Source organism: Leuciscus leuciscus, assembly GCF_965113295.1.
Source record: "Leuciscus leuciscus genome assembly, chromosome: 19".
NCBI lineage: Eukaryota > Metazoa > Chordata > Actinopteri > Cypriniformes > Leuciscidae > Leuciscus > Leuciscus leuciscus.
In genome coordinates, this window is record NC_138743.1 from 32,679,585 (window position 1) to 32,697,807 (window position 18,223).

Sequence of the window (18,223 nt, forward strand, 5' to 3'; positions counted from 1 at the left end):
TAATAATTTATTGCCATTGTAAGAATAACATGTAATCATGTAAACAATATAAAATCAACTGCAGTCTGATTACTTATCATTACTTATCTGAGTATTTATAATATAATATTATTACAAGTAGGCCGACTTAATTTTTGGAGTCTGATTACATGTGAGGAAATGAGGATAGCATTTCTCTTTGGCAGAGGTGACACTCTTGTCTTACAAGCTGTCCTTTACAAACATAAGTGAACGCAATGCATTTATCAAAAAACACAAATTTTGAATGAATTTTGAGACCTTTCAGCAATCAATACATAACATCACAGGGAAAAACATATAAATGTTCTCAATATCTTCCTCATGATGATTATAAGGATGTTTATAGGGACCCGTTCTAGTATATTCTGCTTTCCATCAATTAACAACTGAAGGCCTTGGATAAATATCATTTTGTGTATCCAAAAAGACTTGCCTGGACAATTGTGATTAGTATTTACCCACAACAGAAAATAAGAGGTTGCTGAATAAAGTAAACAGGACAAAAGGGCAGAAGGTTTAATCATTTATTTCAGTGTCTATATCAGTTTAGTCGTTGTCTGATTGGCAATACCCTCGGCAAAGGATGTCAAAATAAAATGCATAGTCAAATGTGGGTCTAAGATTAGTAATATGACCTAGTCTGCTTTTGGTGATTAATGTCCTACCTATCGATCATCAGTAAAGAAGGCATGAAGGACAGGCTTCTGCCATCACGTTATTGCAAGAGCAGCCGTACGGAAGTTGTTGAGATTCTACATATTTAAAAGGTAGATTAGAATTTATATATTTTAAACTACAATACTTTTTATTTTATTTTATTTTTTACAAATTTAACCTTCAGTCATGTAATGACTTCTTTAGTAAATAAAGAAGTCATAAATCAATTTTCTCTGTGTATCAATGAGAGGTTACACTGAAGAGAGGAAAATGCTAAATGAATGAATCAATCAAAAAGCTTGAAAAAAAGCATTTTCTCTCTATTTGAAAGACCATTGACATTCCATGAAACAGTTGCCTTTGTCCTGCCACAGAGGCACAAGATATGAACTTTGGAGTGGGGACTTCACTATTTTCAAAACTGCCATCTCTCCTCCCATTCCTGCAGGACCTACCTTAATATATAAGGTCTTAGACAGCAGTAATACAGCAGATTCCATCTGAACTCACAACGGTCTTAAAGAAAGAGCTTTACTGAACCCATCATGGGGGACAATAAGCTCTGCCTTTTGCTGCTTCTGTGTGCAATAGCCGTGGCAAGTAAGTACAACTGAGGATTTGTGACTGGTGGAATTTGCTTAATAATATACTTTTTTAATAATATATTTGCCAGGCTGTTGTTGTAAATAAGAATTAATTCTTAAATGTCTCTCCTGGTTAAATAAAGGTTAAATAAAATAAATATTTGATTATATACAAGTATGTTTTATGTTTCAGTTCTGATCATACTCATTTGTTTTTATACAACGGAAAATAGTTTAAAATATTTTTGTCAGTATTATGTTTATTTTTGTTTATGTCAGTATTATGTAAATTTTTGTTTATGTCAGTAAACAAAAAATCATAGATGATAACTATAAAACAAAATAGTGTTTCTGTTGCTGTCTTGTGTTTATTCGCTAGTTATTTTTGGTGTTTTTGAATATATTTATCTATTGTTGTTGAAAAGATAGTTCACCCAAAAAATGAAAATTTTGTCATCATTTACTTACCCTCAAGTGAAAACAAAAGAAGATATTTTGACGAATATGGGTAACCTGTTTGGTTGCTGACATTCTTCAAAATATATTTTGTGTGTGTTTGGAACAACTTGAGGGTGAGGGTGATTTTTGTGTCTACTATCCCTTTAATGAATAAAATGTAATATTATTATATGGTAATGGTATTTTTTTGTGTGTATAATACTCCTGGTTGTTTTTCACTTTAGATGCTCAAGACGAGGAATTTCCATGCCTTTGTAAGTGCTAAACTATTAACATTTTTAATAAAATATAAATGGTTTCTAAGAAATGATATACAGTATTATCTAGTGCTCTTTATCAGGAATAAAACAAATCAGAAATCCATCATCTTTGAGTTTTGAGTTACTTTAACAGTAGAATCTGTTCATTTTCTTTATAATTTATCACTTCATTTAGGAAAAGCAATCTAATGTTGTGAGTCATGTAGTACTGTATGCTTAAGATGTGACTTGTGCTCCCCTAGTGGCCAAAAGGTACAAGAGCTTTCACAAGTATGAATACACCTACGAAACAGAGTCTCTAAATGCCCTGAATGGCGCAATCAATGGTCCCAAGGCCAGATGCAAGGTATCGACGCTGTCAATATTGATATATTTTGTTTCTTATTTTTATTTTGAACAAAACTTAAAATTTCATATATATTCTCTTTTAAACAGGTTGAGATTGAGGTCCCTCGCACATGTAGCTTCATCGTGCGCACCACAGAGTGCACACTGAGTGAGGTGACCGATGTTGATGCTGAAGGAAGTCCTATCTTTGGGCCATCTGCTGGTGCAGATGCTTTCAAGGCTGCCATGGAGAAGTATGTTTATCAAGGCACTCTACACCGGGCAGATAAGAAGAAACTGATCGCGTTAAATAAACACTGACCTCTCAATTCTCAGGAACCCACTGAAGTTCACCGTTGAGGGAGACGATGACATCAAGTTGTTTCCAGAGGATGATGAACCAGTCAGCATTTTAAACATCAAGAGGGGTCTAATCTCTGCCCTTGCAGTGCCTGTGCTGGAGGAGGACAGAAACAGGAGAATGGTCAGTCATTAACTCTGAAACATCCAAAAAAGTTTACATTTGTTAAAATACATTTACTAATCCATTACAACTTTTCCCCAAAACCAGCCCACCATCTATGGTGCGTGCAAGACAGGCTACTCCGTGAACGCCAGAGAGGACATTGCCACTGATGTCACCCTCAACAGAGACTTGTCTAAATGTGACCATTTCAGTCCTGTCAAGGACCACACCAGTCCCCTGGCCCTTATCACAGGCATTGTAAGTCATCCAGTCTTTGAATAAGACAAAATTACTGTGTGCTGGTCATATGATGGTTTCAATAATGTGTTTACTTGCTTTCTTTTTCATCACACAGCACTACCCACTTGCTCAGCTCATCAGGAGCAACCAGACCTGCAACTACAAGTTTGATAATGCACAGAAGCATATGACATCTGCTTCCTGCACTGAAAACCACATGCTTGTGCCTTTTTCTTACAAGTGAGCTCATTAACAACTACATGTGTTTTAAATTTTTTGACTCATCATTTGTTTTATTGCTCTGCTAATTCATTATGATTATCAACAGAGGAAAGTATGGAGTTACTAATGTAGGAAAGCAAGTCTTGACTCTGGTGGGAGTGTCTGTGCACAACGACAGAATCTTTGAGCATGGTAAGCAATCATTAAAACACTTTAATTAGGATGCATTTGGAGTGAGCAGAAGTAATCCTGATCTCTTGGTTTACCCATCTATAGATGTAGCCAACATGAAGACCCTGCACCTCGACGGCAGCATTGGCACAGTCCATCCGATTCAGGATAAAGAGGCCTTGCTGTCTGTTCTAAGGGAACTGGCTGGCCTTTCTGAGACCAACAATGGACATAACAGAGCCCACCTGGCTCACAAGCTTATCGCTACAGTGCGCAAAATGAATGCTGAAAGCCTGAGCGCTGGTCTACCTGAGGCCCTGGAGATTTCTCGACCCTTGGTGTACCAGGCGTTGTTCCAGTGTGGCACACCAGAATGCACCAGCGCCATCTTGCGGGTTCTCAGGACCTTTGACAGTTCCTCAGTAGAAATTGATGCTGCAGTGTATGCCATGGGAATGGTGCCCAACCCATCTGGAGACCTTGTCAAGGAAATGCTAGAGATGGCCAAGTTCAAGGCTAGTAAGCCCATTTACTATGGCCTCAGCAATGCTGTCAGGAGGTGAGAAAACAAGGACAACTCAACAATAATCATGTTGTTTGATCTATGTGTGAATTTAAACTTTCATTAATTTGTCTTATCCAAGGCTCTATAAAGCTGAAGGAAGTGTCACCCCAGAGATCAAGGCAGTCGCTGATTATGCCCTTGAACAGATTGGTGACTGCACAGGGAACCAGGAACATGTGTACTTGTCCCTGAGGGTATGTTCAACCTTTTCCATTAAGCATGCTTCACCAAGTTAAAAATAACAGCTGATATGTGGATATAGAAATCTGTACTTGAAATCTCGTAGATCATTGGAAACATGGCTGTTGCCGTCGGAGCCGCAAGCCCTGCTCTGAAATCAGCGTTTATCCAATGCATAAACCAACCTGCTGCATCCCCTGAGGTCCAGCAAGCTGCTATTCAAGCTTTTAGACTAACTTCTGTCCCTGAAGAGGTAAACTAGATATATTAACTAATTGAAACAATTAAAAATACTAAATATAATAATAAATGTAATAAGTAAATATAAAGTAATTATGTTTGGCTAACATTAAACTTGCTGTATTTCTAACAGGGCAGAGAGGTGCTAATGAAGGTCATTTTGGATGCTACTGCTCCGATACCGAAGCGTATTGCTGCCTATCTCATTGTGATGAAGGACCCTCAGCCCTCTGAACTGGCTCAGCTGGTTGCTGCTCTGCCTCAAAATGAAAACTGTCAGGCTATGAGCTTTGTTAACTCTCATATCAGCAACATCCTGAGCTCCACAGCACCAGAGACTAAGGAGTTAGTAGAACTCTTTATGCATTTTAACATTTTGAGTATAAAAACTGTATCTAATTTCTCTTTTACTTCTCAGACTTAGAGAAAAGATTCTAAGTGCCCTTCAAGGAAATGAGATCAGATCTGTCACAGATCCAAGTAAATACTCTCGCAATTACAAGATTGGATCTCTAGAGGGAAATGTGATCTTCGAGTCTGAAGAACTTCTGCCCAATGAAGTCATCCTGGAGATGACCATGAATGCTTTCGGAAATGACATAGACATGTTTGAGGTACAGGATTATTCTGCATTCTTAAATTTCCCCCTTCATTTTACTCAATTATTTTAAATAATCTAAATAAACTAAATAATTTTTTGTTCTTACTTACAGATTGGATTGAATGGTAAGGGACTGGAACCCACTGTTGATGCCCTGATTGGTATTGATGGATTCTTCCGTGACACCATGCAGAAAACCATTAACTATGCAGCTGACAGCGTGTTCAAAGGCAATGACATTATGCAGCGCATGTTCCCAAGCCTATGGAATAACATAAAGACACAAAAGGTCTTTCAAATTGATGAATGAATTTCCACATTTTGCATCATTGATGTCATTCTCTTTGTTTTGGTGTATCACTCATGTATCCTTCTCACTCTAGGTCCCAGAGAACATCATCAAGGAAATAAGCAATAATGTGAACAAGCTTATCCAGAAACTGAAGGTTCAGGATAATCCAGAGGCTATGATCTACCTGAGGCTTCTGGGTGCTGAACTGGGTTATCTCAAAACCAAGGATATGGAAAGCATGGCCTACTCTGCTACTTTTCTGACTGATAGACTCCTAAATATGTTCCCAACTGATGTAAGTGCACTGCTTTAAAACAAATATTAGTGCTTAGCAAATCTGCCATGCTCTAAAACACCACAATAATGAAGAAGGATCATGGTCAAAGGTCTAAGTTTACTTTCATGGTCATAAATATATATATATAAACAAGTGAATGATTTGTTTTACAGTTCATAAGGACCCTTTTCTCAAGTGTAAACAACAACCTTTTCCTTCACTACGTCTTCATGGACAGTGAGTTTTATCTACCTACTGGTACCGGAGTTCCATTAAGAATTGCCGTGTCTGGTACTTTTACTCCAGGAGTGAAGGGAGGACTTAAATTGGCCTGTGACATGGTATGGGTCTAACTTTTTTATTTAAACTAGAGTTTTACAAGCTATACCTAATTAACCCATTTCTTTGTCTATTCACACAGAGTGAGATGGCTTTCATGCCATCTGCCGGAGTTGAGTTTGTGACTGAAGTTGGGGCTCTCTTACCTGAATATGTCGAGTCTGGCCTAGAGATGCATACTAACATCTACCATGAGAGCGGTCTGAGTGTAAAGGTTGCTGTAACCAAAAAGCAGTTCAAGCTGACCATTCCCACACCCCAAACTCCAACTACACTCATCAGTGTGACGTAAGACGTTTATGTTAACACAGAAAAGTGTCAGATTGCTCTAAAGATACATTATAGAAATTCTGAATTTTATTTTCTCTGCACAGCAACTCTTTGTTCTCAGTGACTGGTACTGAAACCAAGACCATTCCACCCATGATGGAACATGTGAAAGCAAATAAATGCACTCCTTTCTTCCCTGGTTTTAAGTACTGCAGTGCCATGCAGTATTCCTTGTCCAGTGATGCCACTCCCTATTTCCCCTTAACTGGTGACAGCAAGTAAGGGAAATACTTGTTTGTTTGTTTGTTTTCTTGCTTCTTTTTGAATGCTAAAATGTGAATACTGACCTGTATTTAGATTTGCCATTGAGATCCACCCAACTGGCAAGGTTTCTGCATACACAGCTACTGTCGACTATGAATATGAAAACAAGGTTGACACAGTGACTTTTGGTCTGAAGGCAGAAGGTAAAGCATTGTTTCACAAAATAAATAAAATGTCCAGACATCTTCATCAACTGAAATGTTGTTCTTTTTCCATATAATAGGAATATCTTTTGAGGGCTCAGCCAAACTGATGTTTGACAGACAGAAATACAGCGTCTCGGCTGATCTCCAAGTTCCTGACTATGACCTGGAAGCTGGAATTCGGGTTCATGCGGTTGACCGCGAAACTCAGAGCAGGGCCTCACATTCCATCCAGATTGACTTCATTAAAAAGAACATACCTGAAGCATCTCTTGTTGCCCTTGCTAAGTATATACATATTTATATTAAATATGTTCTGACAATAACAGCATACATTTTTGATAATTATACATTGTACAAATAAACTTCAGGGTTTAAAATTCTCTTCAATTTTTAGGATAGAGTCAATGAAGGATGCCATGCTGCAGGTTCAGCTGCTCATTCCTCATTTTCAGACTGATGCTAAAGTAACTGCAAAACTTCAAAAATCTGAGGTCCTTACATTAGAGCTTGAGAGTGACCTTAGGCTCCCTGAGATGACGACTTCTATTCAGAAAGTCATTCTGAAATACGGTACATTTTCAAGCTTTCATTCTAAAACTGAAAGTATGACAAGATCTCCAGATACTCTATAATTTCAGATAAAAGCAAATTCTGAATTCTAGAAATGGCTCGCTTTCATTCATGAATTCAGAGAATTTGAATTGTATTAGTTATGCCCCAAAGGAAGATGATGTCTAATTTTAAATTCAATGAGTAACTTTTATGTGACTGCCTATAAAACAATTTAGACTCTCTTAAACTTTAAGTCTGTCAGGCAAACATTAAAAACGTATACTTACTGGGATTATACAAATGTCTTTGCGTATACAAATTTTAATTGCGTTTCCTTAAATTCAGCAAATAAACTGGAAGTCCTCTGCTATATAAAAAAAATTTCATGTTCTTTTTAGATGCGGAGAAGATTGAGGCTGAGGTCACTTCTGATGTCAGCACTGAGATTCACAACATTATTCCAATTGATGCCATCAAAGCCACAGTCAATGATCTTCTTGATCAGCAGACTGGCACATCTGGTATGAAGATCCGTGATGTCTTGATCCAATCAGTTGAGGTATATTCAAATTAAATCCTTAGTTCCCCAAACCTATAAAGTCATACAAATAAGGAAAAGCAAACCATAAAATATCGAATATATAGAAATTATATTATAATATAACACTATATCCATAATCATTTAGGCCTCAAATGCCTACCTGGAAAAATTTGCTGCTGACATCCCATATGTCCAGGACTTTAGGATTCCTGCCCTGCCAGAATTCACTTTCCCTAAGATGCTGTTCTTGAATGCGTGAGTATATATATATAACAAGTAATATAACAATTCATTTCAAAATGCAGAAACAAGAATTAAGTATACACATACTAATGTTAAGTACATTAATATATATATATATATATATATATTTTTTTTTTTAACAGTGAGGGGGCTGCTAAATACAAGTTTGGCCAGAATTATTACACTATCTCTATTCCTATTCCTCTTGGTGGGAAATCTCTTGAAGATTTCAACTTCCCTGCTGCCCTGACCACACCAAACCTGGTATTACGAGAAATCGGCCTGGAGGTTGCTCCTTTTACGATTTCTCTTCCAGAGATCTTTGTTCCTGAGAGTATGTCTGTGTCACTGCCTCTCATGGGAATTGCAGAGGTGTCCAGCAAGCTGAGCAGCAACTTCTACAACATGGAGGCAACAGCTTCAGCTGGCAGGGAACTTGATGAGAAACCAAGCTATTCTGCCAAGATTGAAGTCATTGGAACAAGCCCAATGGATCTCCTCTCCTTTAAAGTAGAAGGTACTTGTAATCTTTATTTACAGCTATATTTTTACTAACCATGTTCTGAAATCTGTAATGAAATACTGATTACTTGAATGTTATTCTGCTTATGTTTAGGATCAGCTTTAGCAGCAGGCACACCCGGAGAATCTTTGAGGGTTGAGATGAAATCATCTCTTGATCACAAGCTCATTGACGCCAGTGTTACTTATTTTGAGGAAATGACAATTGCTGAAAAGATCAAGATGAAATCAAGCAGCAAGATTGAGGCAAACAGTCCCTTCGGTCTGAAGATTTCTCTGGAACACACAGGCCAGGTTGGATTTGATGTGGATGAGATCTCCGGAGATGGAAACCTGATGGGTTCTGTCAAGGCTGGTCCTCTGAATGGTGAAGTTGCTCTCAGGCAGTCACTTATCCTACTCCCATTCAAGCCAGAGGCAAAAATTGATTCCTTACTAAAAGTAGATTCAGACCATTTCCAAGCAGAGAACACGATTGAAGCAGCGTTTGCCAATGGAGAGCTCTCTGTCAAATCAAAAACAACTGCATTTGAGGGCGTACTGATGCATGACGCTCAAGTTACCTATAAAGGGTCCCAGCTTGCTATGAAGTCAGATACAAGGTCAACGGCTCTCGGTCTGAACATCCAAAATGTAGCTGAAGCTAGTGCTAGTCTTGATTTGGTTAACATTAAGATTGACACTAGTGCTGACACTGTTGCTGCAGGAAATGTCATCCGTTCCCAGTTTATAGCAGCACTAGATGGCAATGGGCTGGATGTAAAAGGTGGTGCCTCCGCATATCTGGTTAAACACACAGCTTCCCATAATTTCAGCTTATCCTTGACCAGGGATGGCCTGACCACGAGTGGCACTACCCTACTGAAATGCCCTTACATGCCTTTGTCACTTGAGAACAACTTCAATGGAGCCCTCGACACTTCAAAGCTTTCCTTGTCAGTTGAGACGAAGGGTAAATTTGCTGAACTAACAATTGAAAATACAAATTCTCTGTCTGCTTCTCTGTCCTCATTAGATTTCACTTCTAACGCTATTAGCAATGATGGAACATATAAGCATGACTTCTCCCTTCAGATTGAGCCATTTAGTACTTCAATGAAAATCAATAATCAACTGAATGTTCTGGACATCAACCTGATTAATGATGCTCAGTTTAAGGCCCTTCCATACACAGCTGAACTGATTGGCAGTTGGAAGCTTGCCTCTGGCGAAGAAGAGCTGAAGCACACGTATGAGATCAGATATGAAGATCTGGTTGCCACCGCCAAATGTGGTACTACTGGAAAACTCATGGGATCTCAAATGAGACATAACACAGAAATCGAGGTTGCTGGACTTTCAGTCACATTCGGCAGTGATGCCCGTTTCAACTCTCAGTACCTACGCTTTGACGGTAACTTTCACGCCACTGCTGTTCCCTTCAGATTCAATGTTGATGCCATGGCCAATACAGACGGTGATTTGTATCTGTATGGAAAACAGAGCGCACAAGCTTACACTAAATTTCTTATGAAGGTAGAACCACTTGCTTTCGCACACTCGCACGAATGCAGAGTCTCAACAACTCACAATCTGGACAATGGTCTATCAATTGAAACCAACCTTGATAATAAGATTGACACTGTCCTGACCCCATCTGAGCAGAAGGCAACAGTGAGAGTAAAATCTAAGGTTAACAACCATATCTTCAGCCAAGATGCGAGTGCTTACAATACCCCTGAAAGACTTGGATTAGAATTGTCTGGATCAATCATGACAAACCTCTTCAACAGGGTTGACTCCGACAACCAAGACCACTCTTTCTCAGCCTTCCTAAAATATGATAAAAACACTAACAGTCGTGTCTTCAGCCTGCCATTAATTGAGCATTTTCCTGTGGACTTGCAACACATGAAAATTACAATTTTGAGGATGGCTGAAGCCATGCAGTATTATATCAACAGAGAAGATATTATTGCAGAGATTGAGAACTTGGCCAAGTACATTAGTGATTTTGTGAAGGAGCTTAATCTGGAGAGAATTGTTAAGATCAGCGAGGACCTGACTGCTCTCTATGACAAGTATGGAGTAACTATGGATGACCTGGAGGCCTCTCTGATTAATCTAAACCCTGTTGTGATGAAGCTCATCACTGAACTGGACACTCGTGTAGGGGAGATAGAAAAATATGTGAGGGAAATGATTGCAAGTGGCACACTATCTGACACTGCAATACAGAGACTAACAGAAGTATTGAATGCATTCAATGAGAAATATGATGTAAAAACCATAGTTGTTGCTGTCATTGAGGCTATTGAAACTTTAATTGAGCAGATTGATGTATTGAGACTGAAGAGCAGTAGCATTACCATCTTGCAAGATCTTGAGGAACAGTATGCTATTAAATCCAAACTGGAGGAGATTGTGGCTGAACTGAAACAGTTTGCTGATAGCTTTGACCAAGTAAAGTTCATTGAGGATGTGAAAAACTTTGTTACCTCTGCCAGCTTCCAAGACTATACAAACAATTTGGTGGCTCAAATCCCTACAGAGGAAATCAGCAAGACTGTTGAAAAAGCAAAACAATTTCTTACTGTACTAGGAAGCAGGTTGAATGCCATCCACAGCAACATGAGAGAACTTCTGGTGAAATCTGGGGTTGACAAGAAGATTGAAGAAATTCTGAAAAAGGTTGATGAGCTAATCAAGAAGTTCAATATAGAACAAACGGTTGAGGCTCTTGCTAGCACTTTGAAATCTTTTCTGATCCCTGTCATTGAGCTGCTGGATAAGGCCATCACCTACTTGAAAACAACAGAGGTAAAGGAAATCATTGAGCATTTGAACAACTGCCTAAACCATTGCATCGGCTATATCAGATCATTTGACTACAATGTGTTTGTGGATGAGGCCAACCAGAAAATCAAGGAATTAATAAATGATCTTTACACCATGAGTTTGTCACTTGAGATTCGGCAAAAGCTTGAGGCAATCAGAGAATTTGTCAGTAATGCTCTGTCATCTCTTAGTGCTTGCCTTGAGGAGCTGAGAGCAGTCAAAGTTGCAGATGTGGTCAAAAAACTCAAGGACATTGTTGATAGTACAGTCTACATTGACATTGAGGCACTTACAGAAAGCCTCAGGAAGAAAATTATGGCCATGGATATCAGAGAGGTTATCCTCCAGGCCCTGAAGCAAGTGACTGGTATCTACACTAATGTGGTGGACATTGCAACAGACGCATGCAGTGCTGTTATGGAAGAAATCCAAAACATCCTTGAAGATCAGGCATTTGTCAATGAGTTAAAGCAAATCTGTGATGGAGTCAAAACAAGACTGAAAACAACTGAATTCGAGATCCCATCTTTCACTTTTCCACTCACTGACCTTGTTGTACCCCCCTTAACAATTAGTTTAGAGAAGCTTCTGGAAATCAACCTCCCTTCTACATTGATTGACCTTCCAGAGTTTACTATTCTGCAATATTACACTGTGCCACCAATCAGAATAGAGTATGATGATATCAGGCAGGGACTATTAGACCTATTGAACTTCATCGTCAACTATGAAGTGCCATCTGCTGATGCCATCTTTGGCGACCTTAGAATTATCTACCTGCCAGACATCTCTGCCATCACACTGCCAGAGATACGTTTTCCAGAGATCTCCCTCCCTGCAATTCCTAAATACATTACTAAGCACACATTCTCAGATCTAAAGATCCCAGAATTCACACTCCCTGCAGTTCCCAATGAGGTCATGATTCCCTGCTTTGGAAAGCTGTATGGTGAGGTTAGAGTCACCATTCCAATTTTCAACATGAGAACTATCATGGAATTCTTAAACACTACTGAAAGTGCTGAAACCCCTCAATTCACAGGGCAAATTACCTCACATGGATCATCTGAATATGACATCCTTAAATATAGCTTGGATTCCACAGCTCGGGTTGCCATCCCTAAGATGAGTCGTGTGATTGTTGCTGAAACCCTGAAGATCACTCACAGTATCCTAGCTGTTGACCATCAAGCCTCATTGTCACTCTATGGCTTCTCAGCCCAGGCTACAGCCAAGAGCACTGTGAAGGTAACTACTGCCCCCTTTAGTGCTGACATTCTTAACATGGCTTTCTTTGCGCTGGAGGATGGAATGTCTGCAAATATTAAAACAACATATACTGATAAGGTACGCATTCCTGCGCTCTCATGGAACAGTGACCATTCTTACACTGATGAGTTCACATTTAAGCAGGATGGTTTAAAAATCACTCTGACCAATGAAGAAGAACTCAAGGGTCAAATATCTGTGAGTGACATGTCTGATGATTTCACCATAAAAAGTATCTCAACTATAATTATTACTCCAACAAGAGCCCAGATAACCATTTCTGCAGATGGCAACAGTGGAATTTCAAAAATAAAACAGAGAATAAGTGCTGACGGTGTTGCCCTGAGCTACATCGAATTTAATGCCCGTATTGAAGGTGGTACTGCTACTGAGGTCACTTACTTGCTTGATGCTTCTGGAAAGGCAAATCTCAGAGAAATGAAGGTAGAGATGAAGGCAGACTATGACACAAAGTTTGATGGATTGCTCAGTGGTACCCTTTCCAGTGCATTCAACATCTTAGTGCATCCCTTTGAGGTGGTCCTTGATTTCCAGAACAAGGCTAATACTAAGCTCAGCTTCGTAGAACAATCTGCCAAGTTTGATCTCCAGAATGATTATACTGTCATCATAAATAAGGACATGCAGAAGTTGGGCACTGTGGCACTTGCTCGCTTCAACCAATACAGATACAGTCACAACTTTACAGTTGCCAACAACAGAGATGAGGCTGGCATTTACACAGCAGTAAATGGAGAGGCCAATTTGGAATTCCTAACTGTCACATTCAGTATTCCACCTATCCAGTTTTCAACCATAACTATGATTATTGCCACTCCAGAAATCAGCAACATCAACCTATATGAACAAACTGGCCTTAAGCATCTGTTGACCAACTTTGACCAGGTCATTGATCTCAATGCAAAGATTGTCTATCAGAAGAGCAAAGCTGCACCCATTATTGATCTCGGCCTCATTAGTGTCTCTCCTCTGGGTGATTTAAAATCAGAGGTTTCTTTCAAGTCCTCTATATTCAGCCTTAATGCTAATGCTGGAATCTATGGGAAGGATAACCCGGTAATTCGATTTGGAGCCATTACTGCCTCTGAGTTTGAGGGACTGAAGGCAAAGCTTGTAGGTACCAGCAGCCTGAGCACTAAAAGTGGATTCAAATTAGCCAATTCTGTACTCCTGGAAAATCGCCACATTGAAGGAACCCATGAAAGCACTGTAACTATGAACCCAGATAACTTTGAAACTGCACTGTCTGTGACCACAGCTGCAAATGTTAACCTACCTATTTTTACAGCTAAAGCAAACCACCAACTTACTGTTGACGCCAAGGCCCAACCAAAAGTGGATTCCACTTTTACGATAGAGTATACCTTTGACATTCCCATTATTAAGTTTGTTGGTAGGGGAAATGCCGAAAACACCATGAAAGGTGAAGGAACTTCTACATTTACCTCCGCTGAGACTCTCATGAAAGGAACCTTTGATGGAACATTCCTAGACCGTGGTATCGTGAAGGGAGCTCTGAATTATGAGGAATCCATCTATATGAATGGCAATAGTTTGCGATATGCTCTTAAGACGGTTGGCGATGGCAACATGAATTATGGAGATCTAAAGGTGGCATTTGATGTGGATGAAAACCTGTCTGTGGAGACAGCTATTGAACATGTTTATGCTATGCTGAAATTTTCTTGCAAGAACGAAGCAAATATTGGAGGTTTTACCACAAAGGGAGTTCATACTGGCCAGGCCACAGCTGATCTGGAGCTTCTGAAGTCACTGGTTGCTGATGTGGAAATTGACTTGTCTCAACCAAGTACCTTTGGTGACCTTAGCTTCTCTGAGAAGGTGGTAGTGGAGCTCAGTGTACCCAAGCAGAAATTTGATTACACCTCAAAAATCATCTCTCCAGTGTACACCACAGATGTTGTTGCTAAACTAGATGGTAGTGCCCCAAACTACAAAACTGTTCTCAAGGCTACAGCCACGTCACCAGTTGTGTTGCTGGAGTACGATTTTGACAGTAAGTGTCTGCAAAGACAAATTCATAAATAAATAAATGTGTATCATTCAATGATACTAATATTTTCTAAGAAGAAATTAAGAATGGGCGGTGTGATTAACTGATTTTTGCTTTGACACAAAACAGGCTCTATGAGTACTACAATGGAGAATGAAGCCCTGGTTATAGGAGCTAATGCTGTACTTACACATGCTGACTTTACTATGGACATCAGCAATGCTATTCGCATGGGGTAATGAAAAAACTTCAGACTTTATATTGAATTAAAGTAAAAAATATTGTTTTACTACAAGTATTCTTTAGTTTATAACAAATTATGTTCGTAAAACTGAATTATTAATTATTACTTATGGTTTAGTGATCCTAGCCATACCCTGAATGTGGACATCACCAGCCCAACATTCACTGATGCAAACCTTCGCTATGCTGCTCGAAGAGATGGTGTAAGTGCCTCGGTCTCTACACCGACAACTGGCCACCTTGGCTTCCAGCTTCAAGGAATGATTCCATCCCAGATGAATGCGAGGATCTACAGCCGTCAGGCAGTAAGTGGCATTTCTTTTGTTACTATTTCAAACCAAGCTATTAATTCATGTTAGAAGCTTTTGCTTTTTTTTTTTTTTTTTTTTTTTTTTGTTGCACTTACATAATTGCACTTACATGATTGTCTATATTGTAATCATTGTGTTTTTTTGCAGTCTGCACCACAGGATGATGTTGACATTCTGATCATCAGAGCTGCACCAAAGGGAGATGGAAAAGTACTTTTGGTCAGCTACAATTTACAGGCTGCACGTGATGTGTCCATGGGCTTTATGAAGAGTCTATCAGATATCTCATTAAGCATTACAAGTTTTGCTGATAAATATGGCCTCATTATTCCACGTGAAAGACTTTTTAAGATTCTCAGAGAATTTGAAATGGTCTATGATGATGTCCGCAGTTATGCTCTCAAAGCCAGCCCAGATCTCAGTGAGCTATCTAAACTGTTCAGAAATGTAGCTGTTACGTACCAAAAGAACATCCAGGTCCTGTTTAATGCTGTCATCGACTTCCTGAGAGAGACCAAATACACACTGCCTGGAATGGATGAAGCTACACTGCCTGAAATCTGCACGAAAATCAAATCTATAATTGCAGAAATGCTGGAGAAACTTGCTAACAACCTGGAGATATATTTCTCTCCCATCATGGAGGACTTCAACACAGTTGAAATGGTGTTTCCCACTGGCAAGGTCATCACTGTAGCCCAGTTGAAAGAAAATGTGAGAAGTACGCTGGAAAGTCTCCTAGCTATGGTGGCAGATGTGATGAAGCAAGTGGAAAGCCTTGATGTCTTTCTTGAGAAACTAGGACAGATAATCCAAGAGGTTGTTGATAAAGCACAAGAATTTGTGGACAGCATGAAGTCCGACATCTTAGAAGCTGTTGCTGCTCCCCTTAACACTTTCTACAAGAAGTTGATGGAGTTTTCAGATGACCTTGAAGGGATCGTTGTATTTGGCATTTTTTTTCCTTTAGGTCAATTATTTGAATACATTTCAACTGAATTTGAGGAAGTGCTTAAAGCAAATAGTGGAATGCAGCAAATTGAGCTTCCTTTCCCTTTTTTCCAGTAAAATTGTCATTCTGAACACACAGTGAATGAAATAAACACTACCATCTTTTGAAATGAACATTCTTAAATGGACATTCAAGCCATTGGACACTTAACTGAAGTGCAGTACAAACATGTTTAAAAAGCAATCACTAATGACATACATGCCTCATTAGTATGCTGTTGTATTATTCTATTTGTATAAATGATTATTCAAATATCAACCTAGGTATAAAGTACAAAAATGTCAATTGTGACATATAGTTTCGTCCTTGCTCTGTATCTTACATTAATGGCTTGATGGATGAGGCTAAATAAAGAACTTTTATTATGCAATACTATACATCTTTTCATTTGGTTTTTCCAGTGATGATAGTCTGATGACCTGGGCTGCATTTCTCAAAAGCATTGTGAGCATTGTAAGTTGATTAAAGACTATTGGTGCCAATGGTTCTATGATCTACTTAGACTTACAATGCTTTTGAGAAATGCAGCCCTGGACAGTTTAAGAAAATTGCCTGTATATATACAGTATGATTATGAGCAAAAACACATGTTTCTTCCTCAACAACAAAGATACAGTGTATGTTATGATTAACTGTGAAGAGCACACACAGAAGTCTTATACTGGTAAGTTTGGAGCAGTTTTAATATAATATATTTATAAACAGCAGATGTGATAACTTACAGCAAAATCTGCATTACAAAATACCTCTCAGTATATGAGCAAGAAGTCACTTCAATATTCCAAAATACTTTTTTTTTTTGCTAAGAACATGTGCATAAAGAAGTACCCGAAGAATGTGGATGCAATGTCAAAGCAAGTTTACTTTCACATAGCTCTATTCTGCCTAAGCTTGTTTTGATAAAATGTCAAAGCCGGGACATCATATTTTGGACATTCCGATTTATTTTTAAATTTTAGTTTAGTTTTCTTTTGTACTATCCTACATTAGCTTAAAATTAATGTCATCATCAGCATTATTTGAGGTTAGTTCTTTCTTGTGTATTTACAGCATAGCTTTACTCTGCCTCCTTGTGGCGAAGACACTGAATTGTTGGCACAGTGAACAAATTCCAAAATTCAGACGATATGAGATGCATTATGCCATTATAGCTCTGACTGTATAGACCTATCAACACTATTAGTACTCTTTCTATCTGTATTTGTTTTTGTTTTTTTAATTTCATTTAGTGCTCACCTGATGGTCCCTTTCTTTGTACATTTCCAATAAATCATCTAGAAATAAATAATAAAATAACCTCCTCTCTTTTCGCTAATTCATAACAGAATAATGCAATAAATTCAAAATAATAAAAAGCAATCAAGTCACTGTGTGACACAAAACATGAATGTGACTGTTAGAATTTATTTAATAATTCAGAATGTTTTATGAATTTTTGAGGTCAGTGATCGAGTTTTATCCTTGCCAGGAGAGCTTTCCTTTTTGTAGGAATCATTTCATAAACCATCTAAACATTATGTGGTTTCGACGTACACGCAAGTTTTCTTCTATTTATTTTGCCTTTTTGCCCTCAGTTTAATCAATGCTTTGAAGTGTGAACACACCAGCTGTTGAATGTTCAAGTGAAGGTTACTGTGCGTCTTCTGTACATGAGCGTGTTGAATGTGTGGAAAGAATAACTTTTTGAAAATGTTTCATGTATTTGATTCAGATGAATGAAATACCTATTTTAGTGAAGTACACTGAAAAAAATTTGGAGTAGGATTTACTTGAAAAAAGCTAGGCAACTTTTTCCACTCAGAAAATGCTAGTAAATTTACAAAGATTTGCCAAGTAAAAACCTAAACATATTTAACAGTAGCTTTAATTAGAAATCTTTAAGTGAAATTTACTTGGAATATGGAATTAAGTAAACTTTACTTAAACTAGTTAAGTGAAAGTAACAAAGAAAATAAGTCATTTTAACTTGGCTAGTAAAAGGTTGATTATTATCGATTTAGTTGAAATTTCCTTTGCATCACATTTCACTCAAACAAT

General features: G+C 38.4%; 1 protein-coding gene across 2 annotated transcripts; it reads left to right on the forward strand.

Annotated features, from left to right (window-relative positions):
• Positions 1-627: 627 nt before the first annotated feature.
• On the forward strand, positions 628-16,561 carry apobb.1 (apolipoprotein Bb, tandem duplicate 1). 2 transcript variants are annotated; one of them, XM_082146577.1, is made up of 29 exons: positions 628-788; positions 1,127-1,278; positions 1,946-1,975; positions 2,224-2,327; positions 2,417-2,562; positions 2,645-2,792; positions 2,874-3,032; positions 3,130-3,254; positions 3,343-3,428; positions 3,513-3,966; positions 4,052-4,166; positions 4,259-4,405; positions 4,526-4,737; positions 4,811-5,006; positions 5,106-5,282; positions 5,377-5,580; positions 5,736-5,903; positions 5,984-6,189; positions 6,276-6,449; positions 6,529-6,638; positions 6,719-6,926; positions 7,036-7,211; positions 7,592-7,752; positions 7,880-7,989; positions 8,121-8,494; positions 8,594-14,623; positions 14,750-14,855; positions 14,982-15,168; positions 15,322-16,561. In XM_082146577.1, the coding sequence occupies exons 2-29, from the start codon at positions 1,224-1,226 to the stop codon at positions 16,240-16,242; spliced, it is 11,289 nt and encodes a 3,762-aa protein (XP_082002703.1). In that variant the 5' UTR covers positions 628-788; positions 1,127-1,223; the 3' UTR covers positions 16,243-16,561. The 2 variants fall into 2 exon arrangements, with proteins under 2 accessions (XP_082002703.1, XP_082002704.1); XM_082146578.1 differs by having other exon boundaries at positions 2,880-3,032.
• Positions 16,562-18,223: the final 1,662 nt, after the last annotated feature.